Genomic DNA, 22079 nt, shown 5'->3' on the forward strand with positions numbered 1-22079 from the left:
TGCCGTCTTTTATGGACCACGTACGGTTAAAATCAATATTTAAACCAAACGATCTTTGATTTAAACCGCGAAGGCCGCTCGCGCCCCCGGCAATCGGCGCGCACCCACGGCGCGCTGCTCTCATTGGTTGGCGGCTCTGCAGTCGCGGTATAACTGTCTTTACATTGGCTGCCGGGTGAGCAGCGTTAACTCTCATTGGTTCACCGATGAACAGCGCCAATTGTTCATTGGTTGTCGGGTGAACAGCGCCAATTGTTCATTGGTTGTCGGGTGAGCAGCGCCAATTGTTCATTGGTTGCCGGGTGAGCAGCGCTAATTGTTCATTGGTTGCCGGGTGAGCAGCGCTGCATTGATTGCCTGGAGTGTGCGCATTCGCGGTGAGCCTGCCAACAGCTGTTGGAAATCATGGCTGCAGGCGGCGTGAGTATCCTGGAGTACTTCATCGAGGATGAAGGCTACAAGTGTGGCTACTGCAAGGGCGCCTCCAGCAGCTACTCGAATGGTGAGAGAAGCGACGCGGAGAAAAGTTGGGGACCGTGATGTTTGGGTGTAGTTGCTAAGATGATCAACAAAAGTGAGGGGGGTGTTTACGTTCAGAGGCTGGGCTGTGGCCCGCTTCCTTGGATGCAGATTGTCGAGTCCAAACAAACAACGTCCCACGGGGATAGAGCTGGTCCTGGTTCCCACACTCTCCACCCCAACTTGCGGTAAAGAAGTACACAGTCATCCTGGAAAGTTTAAACGTGCACTCTGTTGAGAGTAATTAACTTCCTTTACAATGGATTAGGTACTGTACTTAAATACAATCTTCATCTATTTAATATTTAATTCGAGTTTCACCCTTGTACCTTTAATAACATTCTATAACAATATTTGGTTATACCATGCATCACGAACAGAAAATGCTAGAGATCCTCAGCAGGCAAGCTACATACGTGGGAAGTGACTCTGAAGGGTCCTCTCTGTATTCCCTCAGCAGATGCTACCTGACCTACTCAAGATACAAGCATCTGCAGTTTCATGGGTGTTAGTAGTTAGCATTTCTCCTTGGAGAGAAAGAAATCACAAAAAGAAAAGGAAGAGTCAGAGATTGGCAGCAAGAGAATGCTATATGAGTGCAGGAAGAATTCTGCCTCCTCTGTCTTTTTGTCTTTCTGTCTTTTGTAGAAACTAAGAACTGCAGATGCTGGTTAATACGCAAAAGGACACAAAGTGCTGGAGTAACTCAGCAGATCAGGCAGCATCTCTTGAGAACATCGTTAGTTGACGATTGAGATCCTTGGGTCGAGATCATTATTCAAACTGACTATTGTGGGGGGGGGAGGGGGGGTGAGAGAAGAAGGCTGGAAAAGGGGAGAGGTGGCACAAAGTATTGCAGCTAATAGGTTGACACATGCAAGGGGGATTATTTGACAGGCAGATGTTTGGAACAAAGGCTAGTGATTAGAAACACACATGGCTGTGGTAGCAAGTCTGGATTTAAACTTGACCATAGAGCCGGCCGGAGAACAGCAGGTCAAAGGGATCTAACAATGATGTGTTCTGTTTAGTTGTCTCTGGAATTATATTTATTTGTCAACTGCAGCTTCCCATCTGCCCTTGTTAACATAACCCTTGACTGCATCTCATCAATTTTCTATGCCTCATAACCTCTCTGGGACTAAACAAGAGTATAGTCCCACATCTGCATCATCCAACCCACCGGACTCTGTATTTGATGGATCATTCTCCACAATTTCTGCTACCTACATAAAGAATACACCACCTTTCCTCTTTTGGCATTTTGCAGGAACTGTCCCCTTTGTGGCTTTCTTCCATTCCCACCAACCCCCACCTTTGTAACAGGGAATGTACCTCTTATCCTTTCACCTTTTCCCTTTCACTATTCTGGGACCCCCCAAGGTGAAGCATTGATTTACATGAATGAATGAATAAGTTTATTGGCCAAGTATTCACATACAAGGAATTCTTCTTCCAATGTATTGCACCACATTCATTGTTCACAACAAGGTTTCCTCTATGTTGGAGAAATAGGGTGATCACTCTGTGGAACATCTGCGTTCAGTCCGCAAGGATAACCCTGACCTTCCTGTTCCTCCAAAATACTGGAGTTTCTCAGCAAGACAGGCAGCATCTCTGGACTGAAGGAATGGGTGATGTTTTGGGTCAAGAACCTTCTTCAGACTCCAGCATTTTGTGTCTATCTTTGGTTTAAACCAGTTTCTGCAGTTCCTTCCTACACATTAAGTTGTAGATGTTGTATATATGGACTTCAGCAAACCATTCAACAAGGTTCTGTGTGGTAGGCTGCTCTGGAAGGTTAGATCGCATGGGATCAAAAGAGAGGTAGCTGTATGGATACCAAATTGGCTTCGTGGAAGAAAGCAGCAAGGTGGTGGAAGGTTGCTTGGAATACTTGATTCCATGTAGTTGGAAACTAGAGTTTAGTTATATATGCATTTTCTTCCAAAATTTTGCAGATAACCCAACAAATATATACACTTCAGCCATGGTCATGGATCTGTCTGTTTGCAAATCATTTCGATGTGCCTGAATCCTGGTATAATTGATGTGTAGAGGCAATCTATTATTCTGGGTATTTTGAACAAATTCTGAACTTGTTTGGATTATTTATTGTAGCTAGAGCAGAGGAGATTTGATAGGAGTGTTCAAAATCATGAATGCCTTTGATGCAGCAAAGAAGGAAAAACGCTATTGCAAAAAGGTCATGAACCAAAATTTAAGGTGATTAACCGAGTTTTTATAATGGACAAATGTCTACAGAGCTCTAGGATAAGAGCTGGTTCTCACGGTCAAATGAATAGCAATACAGAAGATGGATCAGATTGCCTCCCTCCACTTATTCTATATTGCATTATTCTATAATTTGGTTCACTTACCAGCTTTCACCTTCAGTATAAATATGTACATTTTAAATGTGTATAGCTTAATAGCTTTTGTTTTCATATTAAATATGTACATTTGAGAATTCTTAAATGTGTGCAGATACAGTATATAATAGAAATTCTTATGTGTAGTAATCTGAAGAAAGATTCAGAGGAAATTTGAATGCATCTCTGTTATAGGTATGTGGGCTCACACTATGACTGTTCAAGACTATCAAGATCTAATTGACCGAGGTTGGAGGAGGCAAGTATCCTTGTTTATTTTTGTGTCGTTGATTAACTCTAATATGCCACTCAGATAACCATATGCGAGATAAAACATGTTAATACCCTTTGAGCTTGTTTGTGAAGAAAATAAATAGTCCTAGAGCATGGAAACAGGCCCTTCAGCCCAAATTGCCCATCTTGACCAAGATGCCCCATCTACACGAGTCCCACCTGCCAGCTTGTGGCCCTCTAAACCTTTCCTATAGTTTGAATCTACACATTCTTAGGACATCCCAATCTACTAACCCTTAAAATGTGATGGGAAATATGCCAGCCTGTGTGCACAATATAAAGACCCATAAACGGAAAAAAGGAATATCTGCTCTGATTACCTCTGTTTTGTTGACATTGCTTAAGAGCTATATTATACGCAGGGTCTTCTGCATTTACTTGATAAAGTTACGCTAGAACCCACCCAAATAAGGACACATTATTATTATTATTATTATTATTGCTTTATTTATATAGCACATTTTAAGTCAACTTGCATTGACACCAAAGTGCTTTACATAAATTAAATAATAAATTTACATACAAACCATAGAAAAAGGTTAAAATTAAATAAAGAAAGAAAATGGACACAACACATTATAGAGTTCAACACAATAAGGTCATTGTAGAAATATGATCAAGACTGAAAAGAATGCGATTATTAGGCAAAGTCAAATTTGGTTCACAGAAACAAGAGGAAGAAATAAAACCGTTTTGAACTTTTGATATTTTTGTGAATGAGCTAATTAAAATAAAACAGCTTGTAGTGGAAAAAGCTTGGAATTAAAGTGGACCATAAAAAATTCCAAAGGTCTATCATTAAAAGTAGATCAAGGGCAAGTGTTGAATATTAGAGGGATTGTGGCTTAGGTTAATGTTGATTTGTGCGGAAACAGAAATGAACCCGCCCAGATATAAAAGCTTCAAAATAAAAATTAACTGGATAGCGTAACAATTTGATGCAATTTGCTTATGGAAGTGTTCTTTGAGAGTATATTAACTGTCTGAAGAAGGGCTTTGACCCAAAACATCAGCCAGTCCTTCTCTCCAGAGATTCTGCCTGTCCCGCTGAGATGCTCCAGCATTTTGTGAATATCTTCGGTTAAAACCAGCATCTGTAGTTCCATCCTACACAGTATATTAACATTGATGTATGCTGATCTTGGGTATCTTCAAAGTGATGAAAACTGAACTATTACAACTAATAATTTTCTTAGTGTATGGAATGCCAATATTTAATTAATTCAAAACAATATAAATGTTTGAATTTAGTTTGCATGGATGTGCTGATCTCTAATCCTTTTCAGGAGTGGCATGTACGTTTATAAGCCTGCAATGAATCGAACATGTTGCCCGCAGTATGCAATAAGGTAAGAATATGGTTGGCTTCCAGTAACCACTTTCTTCTGTGAAATGTTTAGATTTAGTTTTTGGAAAAATATCTGCGTCAACTGGGCAAGCACTATCCAGTGGGAGTTTGTATGCAGGTGTGATCACCTTGCAATATAAATTGAATTCGGCATATGATGGTATGTTTTGCTTTATAATGTATCCGCCTTGCTGTATAATATGAAAAGTTATGACTTCCTTTAAACTGATTATAAGAGAGCAGAACAAGGTACAAGATTGGTTTACAGTGTATGTGTGTAAATGCATGAATCTTGATGAACTGCAACCTGTGATTATGATGTTGTGGCAATAAAAAAACGTGTTTAAAAACAAGAATAGTGGTTCTAAGCATTCATGGAAATTGTTATTGGGAAAGGTGGGGATGGTAGTAAGATTGGAGCTGGAGAGAATTGTGTGGCGGCATTGCTTAAAGAGTATATTGCTAGGCTGGAATGCCCTGGAACAATTGAACTTGAAATGTACCTGCAAGTGAAAATACCTACAGATGCTGGAAATCTGAAAGATTTCTGGTTAGAATTAAGTAAAGTATGCAATTACTGTATTCTGTATTTCTGCCAACACGCCAGAAGGGTGTTTACCTAAAAATTTGCAGGGAAATGATGAAATGTACATGAGCCATGGAGTGTGAATGGTTGTGGAATGATGTCTATCCAGTCTAGGATACCAATATCATTAAGGGCAGAGGGGCTTCAGAAATGTGTTTCATAAACCTTTATTGGTTAATGTATGTCATATAAACCCTTGGCGTTGCTGGACTTGATTCTGGGATATACGTCAAAGAAACAATGACCATAATATTATAAGATTTGGATAGATAATTGAACAAGCGTATGAATGTCTCCAAGGTAAAAATAATTATTTAGTGATGGGTCAGGTTCAATGGTATTATAATAGATCTGCTGTATGATGCTGCAGATGTTCTATCAATCGGTGGTGGCCAGTGCCATCTTCTTCGCTGTCATGTGCTGAGGAGGTGGTCTTGGAGAGGAGGATGCTCTTCAAACTGCGGAGCATCTTGGAAATTACAGCTTACCACCTCCATGACACATTGGTCAACCTGAGGAGCACCTTCAGGAACTCAGCGGATCATCAGGCGGGAGGGGTAGGGCAACAGGTCGATGAATTAATCTGATGGGAAAGGAAGGCAGAGTATGGGAACAAATAAGGAAAGTGAAGTGGGCAGTTAGAAGCAGTGAGGGGAGAGGATCCAATGGGGGGTTCAAAGGTATTTTATTGTCGCGTGCACCAATTAAGGTACAGTGAAACTCGAGTTCAAGGTTCACATTTATTTGTCACATGCACCAATTAAGGTACAATGAAATGAGTTACCATGCAGCCATACAATTAAAAAGAACACAACACACAATAGAATTGAACATAAACATCCACCACAGCATTCTTCACTGTGATGGAAGGCATTAAAATTCAGTCAGTCTTCCTCCTTTGTTCACCCGTGGTCAGGGGCCTTGACCCTACGTAGTTGCCGCTATGGATGGCCCGATGTGTAAGCCCTCTCATACGGATGATCGAAGCTCCGAATCGGTCACTTCTTTACTGGAGACCGCGGCTTCAGGATGTTATAGGCCGGCGATTGGAGCTCTTTTCCGGCGATCCCCGGCAAGGGATCGGCCCGCTCTGCGATGGTAAAGTCCGCTCCACGTCTGCTGCTAGAAGCTCCGCAGACCGAGGCTTCAGGATGTTATAGGCCCCGATGGAAAGTCCACGCTGCGCCCGCTGTAGAAGCTCTGGGTCCGACTCCGGGAAAGGCTGCACCAATCCAAGTTGTTAGGCCGCGAGGGAGGCGAAGAAGCAACAAGGAAAAAAGTCGCATCTCCGTCGAGGTGGCTGAAAAACAGTTTCCCCCTAGTCCCCCACATAAGGCATATCGAGGGACTCTAAAATGTACATTTGGACGTACTAAAAAAACAATAAAAAGTCGAAATGACGAACCCGCTGCTGGCGAGGCAGCTGACGTGCAGCGCCACCCGATTGATTTACCATACAGTCATATTTTAAAAAAGCAACAAGACGCACAACTATATAAATGTTAACATAAACATCCACCACAGCGGATTCCTCACTGTGAATGAAGGCAATAAAGATTTTTTTTCCTCTCTTTATCAGGTGTGTGGGTGATGGGCAGATTAAGGGGTTGAGAAGAAACTGGTTGAGAGGGGACAGGAAATAAGGAAGTGGGGAGGATCTGGTTGAATAGTGGAACTGAAGGGGGGAGCAGGTTAACTAAAATGCGAGAATTCAATGTTCAAGCTGACAGATTGTAAATGATCGAGGCAGAATATAAGGAGCAGTTCCTCCTGTTTGTGTTTTGCCTCCCCTTGGCAGTAGAAGAAGCTGAAAATAGAATAGGAATAGGACGGGAATTGAAATGGCTAGCAGTTGGAGCTGCAAGTGGCCATGGCGGACAGAGTACAGGTTCTGGGAAAATGGTTGGGTAGTTTGCACTTGGTCTCACCGATATAGAGGAAGCCATGATGAGAGCACCGGACGCAATATGGTTACCTCCACCAATCATGTCCCAGCCTCCCCCACCTAACTTCATCCCCAAGTCCACCCCTCATCTGGATCCTCCTGTTGTGTGCCATCTCTTGCCCTACATTCTATTGCCTCTTCATAATGGCTATCTGCCCCTCATTCTTTCAGTTAAGAGGAAGGATCTCAACCTGAAATGTTGACTGTCCATTTCCTTCCACGTTTGCTGCCTGGCCTGCTGAGTTCTTCCAGCAGATTTTTCATGATTTTGATGAACTTGTATGTGTAATTGCCTTGTATAAGAATACTGGACTTTATATGCGGAAGCACTTCCAAATTTGTTAATGATTCAATAGGATGACATTAAAATGTATGTATTTTATCTTTCCAGATGTCATATTTTGGACTTCAAGCTTGCAAAGTCCTCAAAGAAAGTATTAAAAAAAATGACACGGTTTCTCTCCAAAGGAGACGGAGCAAAAGGTATTGGTGAGTGCCCACTATTAATATTACTAACTATCATGACCCAAATACAACATTGTACTTAAAAGTAGTTCATCTTCCATATTTTTTTGGTTGACAATTCAACATGAAATATGGATCTATGTCGCAATTGCATTGTTCCTTGCTTGTAATACAAGCAAAAATATCAATTTTGCATGATTGTTCTCTCATATAAACAAACGGACAGTACTTTACCTTGTATACTATGCAAGAGGGTTGAGAACAAATGAAATAATATTGAGCTTGTCATTTGATTGCGACTGAAGTTTCAGGTTTTTTTTTTGGAGTATACAATACCCTCCATAATATTTGGGACAAAGACCCATCATTTATTTATTTGCCTCTGTACTCCACAATTTGAGATTTGCAATAGAAAAAAATCACATGTAGTTAAAGTGCACATTGTCAGATTTTAATAAAGGCCATTTTTATACATTTTGGTTTCACCATGTAGAAATTACAGGTGTTTATACATAGTGTCCCCCCCCCCCATTTCAGGACACCATAATGTTTGGGACACAGCAATGTCATGTGAATGTAAGTAGTCATGTTTAGTATTTTGTTACATATCCTTTGCACGCAATGACTGCTTGAAGTATGCGATTCATGGACATCGCCAGTTGCTGGGTGTCTTCTCTGGTGATGTTTTGCCAGGCCTGTATTGCAGCCATCTTTAGCTTATGCTTGTTTTGGGGGCTAGGCCCCTTCAGTTTTCCCATCAGCATATAAAAGGCATGCTCAGTTGGGTTCAGATCGGGTGATTGACTTGACCACTCAAGAATTGACCAGTTTTGAGCTTTGAAAAACTCCTTTGTTGCTTAAGCAGTATGTTTGGGATCATTGTCTTGCGATAGAAATAAACCGCCGGCCAATGAGTTTTGAGGCATTTGTTTGAACGAGCAGATAAGATTTGTCTATACACCTCAGAATTCATTATGCTACTACCATCAGCAATTGTACCATCAATGAATAAAAGTGAGCCAGTACCTTCAGCAGTCATACATGCCCAGGTCATAACACCCTCTCCACTGTGTTTCACAGATGAAGTGGTATGCTTTGGATCTTGGGCAGTTCCTTCTCTCCGCCATACTTTGCTCTTGCCATCACTCTGATATGTTAATCGTCGTCTCATCTGTCCACAAGATCTTTTCCCAGAACTATGGTTGCTCTTTTAAGTACTTCTTGGCAAACTGTAACCTGGCCATCCTAGTTTTGTGGCTAACCAGTGGTTTGTATCTTGCAGTGTAGCCTCTGTATTTCTGTTGATGAAGTGTTCTGCAGACAGTGGTCATTGACAAATCCACACCTGACTCCTGAAGAGTGTTCCTGATCTGTCGGACAGGTGTTTGGGGATTTTTCTTTATTATAGAGAGCATTCTTCTGTCATCAGCTGTGGAGGGCTTCCTTGGCCTGCCAGTTCCTTTGCGATTGGTAAGCTCACCAGTGCTCTCTTTCTTCTTAATGATGTTCCAAACAGTTGATTTTGGTAAGCCGAAGGTTTGGCTAATGTCTCGAACAGTTTTATTCTTGTTTCTCAGTCTCATAATGGTTTCTTTGACGTTCATTGGCACAACTTTGGTCCTCATGTTGATAAACAGCAATAAAAGTTTCCAAAGGTGATGGAAAGACTGGAGGAAAGACTAGGTGCTGAGGGCTCGCTTCTACCTGCATTAAGGAGGCATTTAAACACACCTGAGCAATTACAAACACCTTTAAAGCCATGTGTCCCAAAAATTATGGTGCCCTGAAATGGGGGAACTATGTATAAACACCACTGTAATATCTACACGGTGAAACTAAAATGTATAAAAATGGCCTTTAATAAAATCTAATAATGTGCACTTTAACCACATGTGGTTTTTTTTTTTTTTCTATTACAAATCTCAAATTGTGGAGTACAAAGGCAAATAAATAAATAAATGATGGGTCTTTGTACCAAACATTGTGGAGGGCACTGTATGTCTTATGTTCTATCTTCAGCAAGATAATTAAAACATGCTGTTAAAGTGGGGTTTTCTTATTTCAATTAGAGATTGGATTGTAAGATTTAATGAGAAATAAAATGTATTGTACAGCATGAAAACGGGCCATTTTACCCAACTCATCTCCAATCAGTGGGCACATTCTCCTATTAATCTCATCTCCCAGCAATTGCTTCATGCCCTTCTCTCTAGACACTTAAATGTTCTTGTTAGCCAGTCTGAAGAAGGGTCTCGACCCAAAAGGTCACCCATTCCTTCTCTCCAGAGATGCTGCCTTACTCCAGCTTTTTGTGAGTATCTTCGGTTTAAACCAGCGTCTGCAGTTCCTTCCTACACTAGCATCCTTATTCACTATTTTATGCAGTGCATTCTAGGTTCCTGCCACTCTTAAGGTGATCTTAGACCCACTCTTGCCTGTCCATTACCCTAAATTTAAATTGTGTAGTTGTATCTTTTATAACATTATTAGAAGCAAGAGGGTAGCTATTGAGGGAATAGATCCCTTTTGGAGCCTAAAGAGAAGTTTCTAGAGCCAGGGGATATGTGCGGGGAGGATGGGGAGAATTGATGGAGGTATACACTAATAGTCTGGAACATTAGGTATTAGGAAATAAGTGTTGGTGATATTGAAGCACAAATAAGGTGGACAAATCCCTTTGGTCTGGTGAAATCTATCGCAGGATATTATACAAGCAAGGGAGGAAATTGCTGCAGTTCCAATGGATATTTAGTTCATCATCTTTAGCCACGAGTCAGGTACCAGAAGACTCCAAGTTAACTGATCTCGCTCCCATGTTCAGGAAGGAGTGTAGAGATCAGTTCAGAAACTGCATGTTGTAGGGAAATGCTTTGGAAAGGCAGGGACTGATCAGCGGGAGTCAGCATGGTTTTGAGCATATGAAATCCTGTCTCACAAATACTTTAAGATTTTTGAGCAGATTACTAAGAACATTGATGAGGGAGGGCATGGCGATGGACAAGATATTAATGGACTTTAACAAGACTTTTGACAAGGTCCTAAATGGTTGTCTGTTCTAGAATGTTAGGACACATGGGGGCCAAGATGTTTTTGCAAACTGGATCCAAAGATAGTTGGGTAATAGAAGGCAGTGCGGAGGGTTGTCTTTCTGATTAGATGTCTGTCATCAATGGGGTACCATGGGGATCGATGCTGTGATCTTTGTTGTTTGTCATATTTATATAAATGACTTGGATAAGGCTGCCTGCAGTTTAAAAAGTTCACTAACTACAGGGAGGTGGGCGGAGTTGTAACTGGGAAGGATGGTTGCCTAAGGATACGGAGGGACGAATGTAAGCTAGAAAGTTGGGCAGAATGGTGGCAGATGGAATTTAATCTGGACAAATGTAAGCCAATACATTTTGTCATCTAATATGGTGCACGGTAAACAGCAGAGGCTGAAACAATGTGCAGGAGGATCTTGGGGTGCAATTTACAGCTCCCTAAAAATGGTGACACAGGTGTTTAGGGTGATTGAAAAAAAGTATTTGGCTTGCTTAGTTCTTAGTTTAGTTTATTTAGTGAAAAGCTTTTTGATGCGTGCTAACCAGTCCGTTGGGTTGTAATACACACAAGTGGAATACGAGGTGATGTTTTTCCAATTTGCATGGGGAGGGGAATTAAAATGGTTACCACCTGGGAGCTCGGGCAGGCCTAGGCAGACAGTGAGCATGTTGTCAGTGAGATGAAAGCCTTGCTGTTTTGTCTCGCCAACGTAAAGGAGGCACATTTGGAACACAAAATGCAATAGATGAAGTTGGAAGAGGCGCATTTGAGCTTCTGTTTCATCTGGAAGGGCTGCTGGCATTCCTTAATGGATGTGAAAGAGTGTGGGGACATGTGTTTCATCTCCTGCAATTGCAGGGGGAAATGCCTGTGAAGGGGATGGGTTGGGTGGGAAGGGTTGAACGAATCAAGGAGTTGCAAAAGAGTGCAGGGGATAGGAAGGTGTGACTGGTGGTGGGATCACATTGAAGGTGGTGGAAATGTTGAAGAATGTGTTGGAAGATGAGGACCTATGCTTGTTCTTGAATGTGAACGAAGTTGTTCTCATAGGGCAGAGGAAGCTGACGGGCGACCTTCCAGAGATTTATAAAATTAGGAGGGACATGGATAGGGTAGATAATCGCTGCTTTTTTCCCAGGGTAGAGAAGTCTAAAATTTAAATGTAAGCTTAAAGTGAGGGGAAAATATTTGGAGGATATCCTAGTGTTAGTTTTTTTTTAAATTCGGATGCTGGTATGGAGCAAACTCCCAGAAGAGCTGGAGAGGCAGATATAATCAAACCCTTAAAAAAAAAAAAAACATTTGCCAGATGCATAAAAGGAAACGAATAGAGTGATATGGGCTAAGTGCTGGAAAATGGGATTAGCGTAGATAGGCATCTCAGTCAGCATGAACAAGTCTGGTCAGCAGGCCTGGTTCTCTGGTGAATGTCTAGCTCTATGGGGAAATGTTTGCTGCATTCTACCCTGTTTATACTCATCTTGTTGTACCTTATTTATGGGGCCATTAACCACCTCTGCTCCAGGAAGACGTAGCTTCCCCAGTCTCCTTAAATGAACTGTTCTATCTCAGGCAACATCTGGTGAATCTCCTCTGCAACTTTGCAATGGCTGACGCATCCTTTCTACATCCTGGTGACCATAACTGCATGCAGTACTCCAGCTGGAGTCTGGTTGGCATTTTGTAAAGTTGGAGCTCCTTATTCTGTATTCAATACCCCGACTAATAAAGGCCAGCATCCCATAGTTCTTTCTAACCATGTTATCTACTTGTGTTGCCATCATCGAGGATCTATGAACTTGTACTCAAGGTCCCTCTATCCTCGATGCACTCTAAGACTCTACCATTCATGATGCTTGTTTGTTTTTCTCCATCCAATGGAAATCCATACTGTAATTGTGTTTTGTCCTATGTTATAAAGTTGAACCTATGGAATCCTTCAATGAAGATATTGGAATTGGTCACGTACCTTCACCATGTACCTCAGAAGTTAACAGAGAACTGGAGAAACCTTTGAAGATTGTGAGCCTTGAAGAAGTACCCACGTCTACTGAAGTACATGAGAAACCTCAGACAGACCCTGCTGGAGATAATAGGGATCCAGGTCAAAAACACACCTCTGCAGAGGCTAATGCAACCACTGAATCATTGAATAGTAATCCTAAACCAGGTAGGTTTTAAGAATTTATTTTAACTGGAATTCCCATGTAATATTCTTGACAAAGTTTGCGACTTAATTTGATGCTTGGGAGCCTTTGACTGTTCTGAAATTTTGACTAATTCAAAATACCTGGCATCATGCCAAACTATTTTGGCGTGCATTTATCCTGGGAGTTTATTTTCCTGCACATCTACGAGGTTAAAAGCACGTTGGAGTTATCTCAAGTTGAGCAACATACTGGATTAGAGCTTCTGTGATTCTGGCTCTCAGGCAAACAAAAGTGTGATCAGGGCCACAGAATATGTATGTATATCTTTGGTATTTAGCATTCAAAATGGGTTAAAACATGTTCAAATAAAACATATTTAATATATTGTTTTTCATGATTTTATAAAATCTTCCTTAAATCCAATATGAGGCAGTTAAATTGTGAAAATGCCGACATGTCTTTTTCACGACAGCTGATTTCTGCCATGCATTTGAATTGGGCCACCTGTGCTTGTGCCAACTTTAACTCCGTTGGAGGCATTCCACCTTGAGCCTAGGGAAGATTGCACTGGTTTGTTGAACTCTTGGGCAGTTGCATCTTGTGGCAGCAGGCCAGGATATGTCACTCTGGGATTAGTCTAATGGTGGAAATTTATTTGGCTGAGAGCGATATTGGTGAAGGGCAAAAGGAAAGATCTTATTTATTCTAAGATTATTTATTGGAAGTGTTTTTTTCTTTTCTAATTAGAAGGATACCTGTATTTTCAGTTTGTAGAAAAGTGAATATAATTTATAGAGCAATGAATTAAGAGTAATTAAGTCATAGAGTGATACAGTGTGGAAACGGGCCCTTTGACCCAAACTGGCCTACATGTCCCACCTGCCAGCATTTGGTCCTTATCCCTCCAAACTTGTCATATCCATGTACCTATCTGATGGATCCTATTGTTCCATACACCCACCACCCTTTGTGTGAAAAAGTTATCTCTCAGATTCCTATTAAATCTTTCCCCTTCACCTTAAACCATTGTCCTCTAGTCCTCGATTCACCAACTCTGGGCAAGAGATTGTGCATCTTCTCGATCTATTCCTCTCATGATTTTATACACAAATTTAACATGCTTAATATGTATCTGTGTTAATAATGAAACATGCAAAACCTTTGACTGAAACAATGAGGAAGGATAGAATGTCTTCTTTAACGGCTTGTGAGCAATATTTTTTCCTCTATCCAGTGCATACAATTGTTAGTCAAGATTTTCACGGTTTTTATTAAACTGATATCACCAGAGGGTGGCAGTGCAGCATGGCAATTTTGTCAAGAATTTGAATCTGAGAAAAGACACTATTCCTGTACATTTTTGAATTTCAAAGTCAAACCAAATGTGGGTGGATTTCATGGTTCTTGTTGAGCATACTGCTGTAAGCAGAACTTGTGTCCGTTACCAGAGCAGTGTCTTAGGCATTAATGATGAAGGTTGCATGTTGGATGTCTATTTCTTGTGTAATACATCTTCCTCATTAACAATCAGTACGGGAGCACCTCAAGGCTGCATGCTCAGCCCCCTGCTCTACTCACTCTATACTCATGACTGTGTAGCCGGACATAATGCGAACTCCATCTTCAGGTTCGCTGACAACACCACCATTGTTGGACGAATTACAGATGATGATGAGTCAGAATATAAAAGTGAGATCGACCGATTGACCAGATTGTGCCAGCACAACAAACTGGCTCTCAATATCAGTAAAACCAATGAACTGATTGAGGACTTTGGAAGAGGAAGGATGAGGACCCACAATCCTGTTAATATCAACAGGACGATGATGCAATTATAAAGAAAGCACAGCAACGCCTCTACTTCCTGAGAAGATTAAGGAGATTTGGTATGTCAAAGAGGATTCTCTTGAACTTCTACAGGTGTACAGAAGAGAGCATTTTGACTGGTTGCGTCGTGGCCTGGTTCGTCAACTTGAACGTCCAGGAGCCGGAAAGACTGCAAAAAGTTATGAACACTGCCCAGCCCATCACCAGCTCTGACCTCCCCTCCATCAAAGGGATTTATCGGAGTCGCTGCCTCAAAAAGGCAGCCAGCATCATCAGAGACCTACACCATCCTGGCCACACACTTATTTCACCCCTGCCATCAGGAAGAAGGTACTGGAGCTTGAACACTGTAACATCCAGTTTCAGGAACAGCTTCTTCCCTACAACCATCAGGCTATTAAACACTAGAACCTCAAATTACAGTGTACTATGTTTACATATTCTGTTGTGCTGCAGTAAGTAAGAATTTCATTGTTCTATCTGAGACATCTAAACATAACTAAAAGTCTGATCTTGTGCTCTATTTGCGCAAAGATGGTACGCGATAGCTCTACGATTTTTCGCCAGCTCAGTCACGTTCTCCTGTGCTGCGAGTTTTTTTCCGATCGATGGAATATTGTAAAAGTTAGTGAGGTTTAAAAATCTTAAAAAACGCGCGTGCGTAGATCGATCTCCTCTCCTGCCCGTCAGCGCGGTGTGGATTTGTCTTTTCTCTTGTCACTCCCCGGGACAGTCCGCCGCTTCCTGCGCCATCTCGTCTTTACTGAAGCTGAGGATGGCCGGCGGAGGTCTCCAACCGGACACAATTTTCCGAGGGACAGGAAGCGGTGCTGCGCGGAGTCGGAGATGTCGCCAAATGGAAAGCGGAGACTCTGATCCCGGCGGAGGAGACCGATCAGCGATCAGCGCCCGCTGTGAGTCCCCATCGCACCGCCAGCTCCAGCCCCTTCCCCTCTGGTCCCCCTCCCCGTGATACTCCCCTCCCCGTGATACTCCCCTCTCCCCCATGGCTCTTCTTTTCTCCGAGCTCTCTCTCCCCCCGCCCACACACCCCCTCTTCCCACCCCCCCCACAAAATTGAAAAAGGGGGTTAATTTATATACGATTTGCAGCATGGAAAAACATGTTGTAGCATAACTACCTTGTATTGGTATACTATTGTCGTCTACCTAGATGCAGTGACAAATGTTGTTAAGTGCTATCCAGGCAAGTTTTTGAAAAGTAAATGCAGCCACGGTGGCACAGCAGTAGAGTTGCCGCCTTACAGTGAATGCAGTGCCGGAGACCCGGATTCGATCCCGACCACGGAGTTTGTACGTTCTCCCCGCGACGTACGTGGGTTTTCTCTGAGATCTCCGGTTTCCTCCCATACTCCAAAGATGTACAGGTTGGTAGGCTAATTGGCTTGGTAAATGTAAAATTGTCCCTAGTGTGTGTTGTATAGTGTTAATGTGCGGGGATTGGTGGTCGGCACGGACCCGGTGGGCTGAAGGGCCTGTTTCCGCACTATTTCTAAACTAAACAAACACGGCAGATGCTGGTAATCTGAAATAAAAGCAAAGGCCTGGAAACTTTGCAGGCCAGGTGGCGTGTGGGGCGAGAGACACACTTTGGGTCAATGAAGTTTAAGTCGGAAAAGTTAGAAATTGAATGCATTTTAAAATGCAGAGAAAAGGGATAGATGAAGCGAACAAGCAGAATGTCTCTGATTGAGCAAGAGAAGGAGAAATGAAATGGTAGAAAGGTGGTAATTGTGATTAACAAGAAATTATGATTAAGGCATTGTGATTAACAAGAATTTAACACCCACTCTCAGATAACATCTTCTGCCATTTTGCATTGCCTTGTCTCCACCCATCACAAACACTTCTTTTGTTCTCTTCACCCTCTCGCTTCACTGCAATTGAAAACTTCCTAGTTCTGAATAAAAGTCATTGACATAAAGCATTAATTATATTTTACTCTCCACTGGCATTGCATGTATCCAGCATTTTGCTCTTTTTTAAAAAAAACGGAATTTTTCACATAAAAAAAAAAACTATGCCTTAAAGTGAGGCAATATACTTTTTCAAGGTCAATTTTAGTTAAGTTGTATTTGAGATGAAAATATGTTTAGATTGCCTCAAGGAATTAAGTTATTCTTACAAGAATTATTTCAACACAACCCTCCTTGTATTCGGAGAGAAAAGCTATTCTATATGGGTCATAACTCTTTTGCAACTGTTATTTTTACAGTACTGACATTGTGTGCAACAGTGTGGAGGTTAACTTGCTGGGCTAGTACCCAGATGACTGGACCATTGATCGGGATATAAGTTTGAAACCTAAAGCTGAGAAATTTAAGTTCAAGTAGTTAAATAAATGAAATAAAAAGCTAGTAATAATGCGGAAAATAATGTACTGCCATTAAAAATCTATCCAGCTCACTAATATACTTCAAGGACATTCTTAACCTGGACTTCAGACTCTCAAATGCGCTTGACTCTTAACTGAATTCTTGGGCAATGAAGAATGAAGAATAATTACCACCCTTGCCAACAATGTCCACAAATAATGTGACCAAATTAATTGTGTATAAATTTCAGCCACTGCTCACTTTCATGTCAATCCTTAATTTTTCATTTTTTCTTATATCATTGTATGCCAGTCCAATTCATGTAGGCATGTATTGTAATGAATTGGAGAAAAAAGAGTAGAAAACTTGTGTATGAAGCCAAAGTGCATGAGGATTTTGTGTATTAATATGGTTTCTGTATTTATAAAGGGAAATGAAGCAAGCCTATAAAGTACTAACTTAATCAACAGCGTATAAAAGAAGGGAAGCCATGCTATCAAGCACTGGTCTGGCCTCAACTGAGGGGAGGTCTGATAGAAGAATATAAAACGATGGAAGGTCTGGACAGACTGGGTAGTGCGAGGCGGTTCAGCTTTGTGGGGTTTGAGGACTAGAAGCCACAGGTGCAAAACAAAGGGAAAGATGATTAATGCTGATGAGGAAAAAACATTTTTATGAAGTGTATGGTTGGAATGTTGCAGATGTTGTGGAGACAGGTTCCACTCGGACCATCAAGAGGGAATTGGATAACTATACGGTGTTATAAACATTTATATGGCTACAGAGGAAGAACCTGTGGGTTGGAATAAGTGAATTTGCTTTGGTCGAGAGCTGGCGTTTTCACAATAGATGAATGACTATCTCCTCTGCTGTAACGATAATCTGTGCTGTAACTATAACCGGAGTACAATGAAAAGCTTAATCAAAGGTATAACAGACAAACAGCAAGATTGGATTTTTTTTTCTCCCAAAAGTGATGGCAATCCTTGTGAATCCCAAAGAAAAACAGAAGTAGATGCGTGTAACGAAATACAGTTAATATATATTTTTTGCAAACATTTTTCATTTCAATAATAAGTTGTCAAACCATGAATAAAATCTGAATGTCGATTTTTAGCCACAGAATAGTTGGCTGTAAAATGCACTTCAAAGGTTTTACAGAATTACTTAATTGGCAAATGGTGAGGTGGTTTTCCACAAATATTGGTAATAGAGTTGCTGTTTACTGTTTAAGTATTTACTTTGACAGGAGCGGCAAGTTGGAATGATGGGCAGTGCTGTTGAGAGTGTAACTGCAACAAAATACAGAGGAACAGATTGAAAACGTATAGAATGGAATATTGATGAATAAAATAGTATGCAAAAAATTAAGTTAATACTTTATGGTAGAAAGGATGAATACATATATTCTTTGAAAAGTATGTATTTATTGATTTACTAAATATTGACATGGATTAACAAGTTATGGACAGATGGAGTTGCAGTGAAGCTGTGCTTGGAATGGGAGATTTTAATTTTTGCACAAGGCTGGACAAAGTAGAACAGATTAAGCAGTAAAGGCCATACAAGATTAGTTGATTAACAATTTAGAGTTTGTTGACAATCTATTTAGTGTACAAAACATGATCACATTTGAAATAACTGCTGAGACTGAAGGAAATAAAAGTGTTTAATTTTGCTAAGTTTGGCTTTCAAAGGATGAGATGTAAACTAGCTAGTTTACTTAAACTAATAGCTGAGAGATTGAATTATATCAATTTGGAGCTGTTCCACCATTACATTTTTGATCTCTTGACACTGAATTTTATTTGTTACGAGACCAAGTGGGACCCGTTGGGTCCCTGTCACACGGGAGGCCTGGTGCCCCAACAAAACCCGTTCCCCAACGTAATATTCCATCACTCACCCATTCCCCAACGCAACCCATCCCCCCAACGCAATATTCCACCGCTTACCCATAGCCCCCAACTGCGCAGGAGCTGCTCATTTCGCCTTATTCACCCTCCCTCATTTTAAACTTTAAAAAAAATTCAGTGTACTGTGACTTTAAGAAAAATGCATTTGCACCTGCTAGAGCAAGCAGAACTCAGTGCACTTGGATAGCAACAATGTAGCGAGCAGGGCTACAATCGCATTGTGACGTCATAGCTGTAAGCACAGGGAAGGATTTTTTCTCAAATTGGGTTTTTTGTCAATCTAAAAATGTCAATGACTTGTGAAATATAACATTAATCTGAACGAAACTTGACACAAAGTAACCACAGGACAATTATGATTAAGGTGGTGCAAAATTTTAGCGCTGTCATCTACCATTTTGGCGTAGTTCTGTAGGGTGGGTAGGTAGGTGTTTTAGTTATATACACTCGCGCACAAACACACTCGCGCACATACACACTCGCGCACACACACTCACACTCTGCTTGGGCAGTAAAAGTGAAGCATGGTGGGAACTGTTGATGTGGCTGTTTCACTATAGATAAGACTCTGATCCTAATATTGGATTGTGAGGAATAAACGTTCTGGAATAGCTGGCATTTAAGATGGGCTTCAATGTATTATTTAATATATTTTATTTAAGTTTAATATGGTGAATTTGAGCTAAGTAATTAAATGAAAGGTATATCCAATTTTATTATGTCAAGCTCCATCTTGGGTTTGGTGTTAAATCAAGTTTTTGTTTAAAAAAAAAAACTAAAGGCAGAGGACCCGATCCAGATAAACCACCATGCCGCAAAGCAAAAGATCTTCGGAGAGAGAGAAAATTGAAAAAGCTGCTTCAGAAACAGCAACAAATTGGAATGGCCGATGTCTCCCAGCACCAAGAAGCCACTTGTGAAACCCCCAAAGCATTACTCTTGCAGCATCGAGACCCACAAGGAAATCAACCAAAATCATTGGAAGAACTTACTTCTGAATCTTTATCTCCAGATGCAGTGCATCAATTAGAGGTACCTTTTCAACATTTCTTGCCATTATACATGCTCAGCCTTTGTTCCATTAATATTCTTGTCTTATTTTCAGAAATAGATTCCAAATATATATATTTTGATATTTAAATACTTGAATAAAGTTTTATTATATTTGATCACATTTCCAATCGATCTTAATACAAAATCCAAAAATGCAAATACGGTGTTGCTCATTTAATCTACTGGATTTGATTTTTGTCTTTTGTATCCTGAATATTTAAATACATGCTCGTTTTGTAGTTGCTGATAAAGCAAACATTAGAACTTACCTTTCACAGTGTTATTTTATATTAGATTGACGGCAAAGACCATCCAAAATTATAATGGGTAACAGCATTACAATTTCAAATGCTTATTTTTCATAAAGTCATCACAAAATGGAGAAAATGCAATTTTAGTGTTGGTGCTTAGTGATAGAACAATCACAAAGGTTGAGGCACAAATGTCATTTTAGTCTGCCTTAGCATTGCAAAAAACACTTAACATTATAGATTGATCTTTACAATGGGTAAAACACATTTGGTTGAAGAATTTATGTGGAAGAGATAGAAGCAATTACACTTCTAACCTGCATTTGCAATATGTTCAAATCAAATATGTTCAAGCACATGACATTCCTTATTAAATTTTTCAGTGTACCTAAGCCCAGATTTATTTGTAATCACCTACAATTCCAATCAATGTCCCTAAAAAAGATTTTCTGTTTTGGAGTCCTCAGTCCTTTGTCGTACTTTGGTCACATCTTTTGTAAAAAATGTTTAAAGCGAGTTTGTGTCTGCCTTCACTTCCATGTTCTGGCCATTGGGTGTCTCCAAATCCCTCAGTGTTACACCTACAGTTTCAATGCTGTGATTTTTCTCCCTTTCTTTACTTCTCAGTCTGTGTATTTTGACTGCTGACATCCATTTCTGTGATGGGGAAAAATGTTTTTAATTGACAATTCAACTGCATTTAATTACCAAATGTTAAGGTCCTTGATATCCCAGCTTCATTTTTAAGACTACACCTTTGCATCATTGGCAGAAAAGTGTGTAATCCTATTTATTTCTAATTCCTTGACCAATGTCAGGAGAGAGGTCTTAGTTCCTGATAATATATAGACAACAACTTGAACCCTTCTAATTAATTAAGGCAGCACAATGGCGCAGCTGGTATAGTTGCTGCATAGCAGCGCCAAAGACCTGGGTGCGATCCTGACCTTGAGTGCTGTCGGCGTGAAGTTTGCATTTTCTCCCTGTGACCGCATGGGTTTCTTCCTGGTGCTCCTGTTTCCTCCCACATCCCAAAGATGTTTAGGTTTGTAGGTTAATTGGCCTCTTAAGAAAATCGTCCCTCGTGTGTAGGGAGTGGATGCTGAGGTGGGATAACATTAAACTAGTGTTAACGGGTGATCGATGGTTGGTGTGAGCTCGGTGGGCCTGTTTCAATGCTGTATCTCTACACTCAATTGTTTGTACAATTAGTGAGTGGATTCTTGTGTACTTTCTTGTTTACTTACAAAATTCTTAAGGGGTTGGACAGGCTAGATGCAGGAAGATTGCTCCCGATGTTGGGGAAGTCCAGGACAAGGGGTCACAGCTTAAGGATAAGGGGGAAATCCTTTAAAACCGAGATGAGAAGAACCTTTTTCACACAGAGAGTGGTGAATCTCTGGAACTCCCTGCCACAGAGGGTAGTCGAGGCCAGTTCATTGGCTATATTTAAGAGGGAGTTAGATGTGGCTCTTGTGGCTAAGGGGATCAGAGGGTATGGAGAGAAGGCAGGTACGGGATACTGAGTTGGATGATCAGCCATGATCATATTGAATGGCGGTGCAGGCTCGAAGGGCCGAATGGCCTACTCCTGCACCTAATTTCTATGTTTCTATGTTTCTAATTCTCCTTCTTGTTTTTGAAAATGATTTCTCAAACTTTCTGAAGCATTATTTCATGGATTTCTAAAAATATTGTTGTAGACCAGAATTTGTTCTGAACCTGCTAGCATAGATCAAAATATTTAAAATTAGATAAAAGTACATGTATAAATAACTTTCTATTGCTAAGTAAATTAGTAATGGGCAATGTTAAGATGACAGCACACAAATTTAGCAGCCCTATTAGTTAACTGATTATTAGTTATTAGTTATTACATTTATAAATGCATTTATCATAAAGACATCAATTAAACTGAATATGTCTGCTCGATATTCCTGGGTGCATCAAGAATTTAAAACAAATGAGGAATT

At 40.6% G+C, this 22079-nt stretch overlaps 1 protein-coding gene across 7 annotated transcripts in view; it reads left to right on the forward strand.

Annotated features, from left to right (window-relative positions):
• ate1 (arginyltransferase 1) overlaps positions 1-22079 on the forward strand; it is a 153448-nt gene that overhangs the window by 865 nt on the left and 130504 nt on the right. For 4 of the 7 annotated variants that reach the window (XM_033033801.1, XM_033033802.1, XM_033033805.1 and 1 more), the window contains exons 1-6: positions 370-502; positions 3087-3150; positions 4472-4534; positions 7456-7553; positions 12496-12744; positions 19584-19834. In XM_033033801.1, the coding sequence (XP_032889692.1) occupies positions 406-502; positions 3087-3150; positions 4472-4534; positions 7456-7553; positions 12496-12744; positions 19584-19834 (822 nt within the window). In that variant the 5' untranslated portion in view covers positions 370-405. Of the gene's footprint in view, positions 1-369; positions 503-3086; positions 3151-4471; positions 4535-7455; positions 7554-12495; positions 12745-19583; positions 19835-22079 lie in introns of those variants that run through there. The other 3 variants (XM_033033808.1, XM_033033804.1, XM_033033803.1) reach the window with 2 other exon arrangements.

Source organism: Amblyraja radiata, chromosome 15 (genome assembly GCF_010909765.2).
Source record: "Amblyraja radiata isolate CabotCenter1 chromosome 15, sAmbRad1.1.pri, whole genome shotgun sequence".
Lineage (NCBI taxonomy): Eukaryota > Metazoa > Chordata > Chondrichthyes > Rajiformes > Rajidae > Amblyraja > Amblyraja radiata.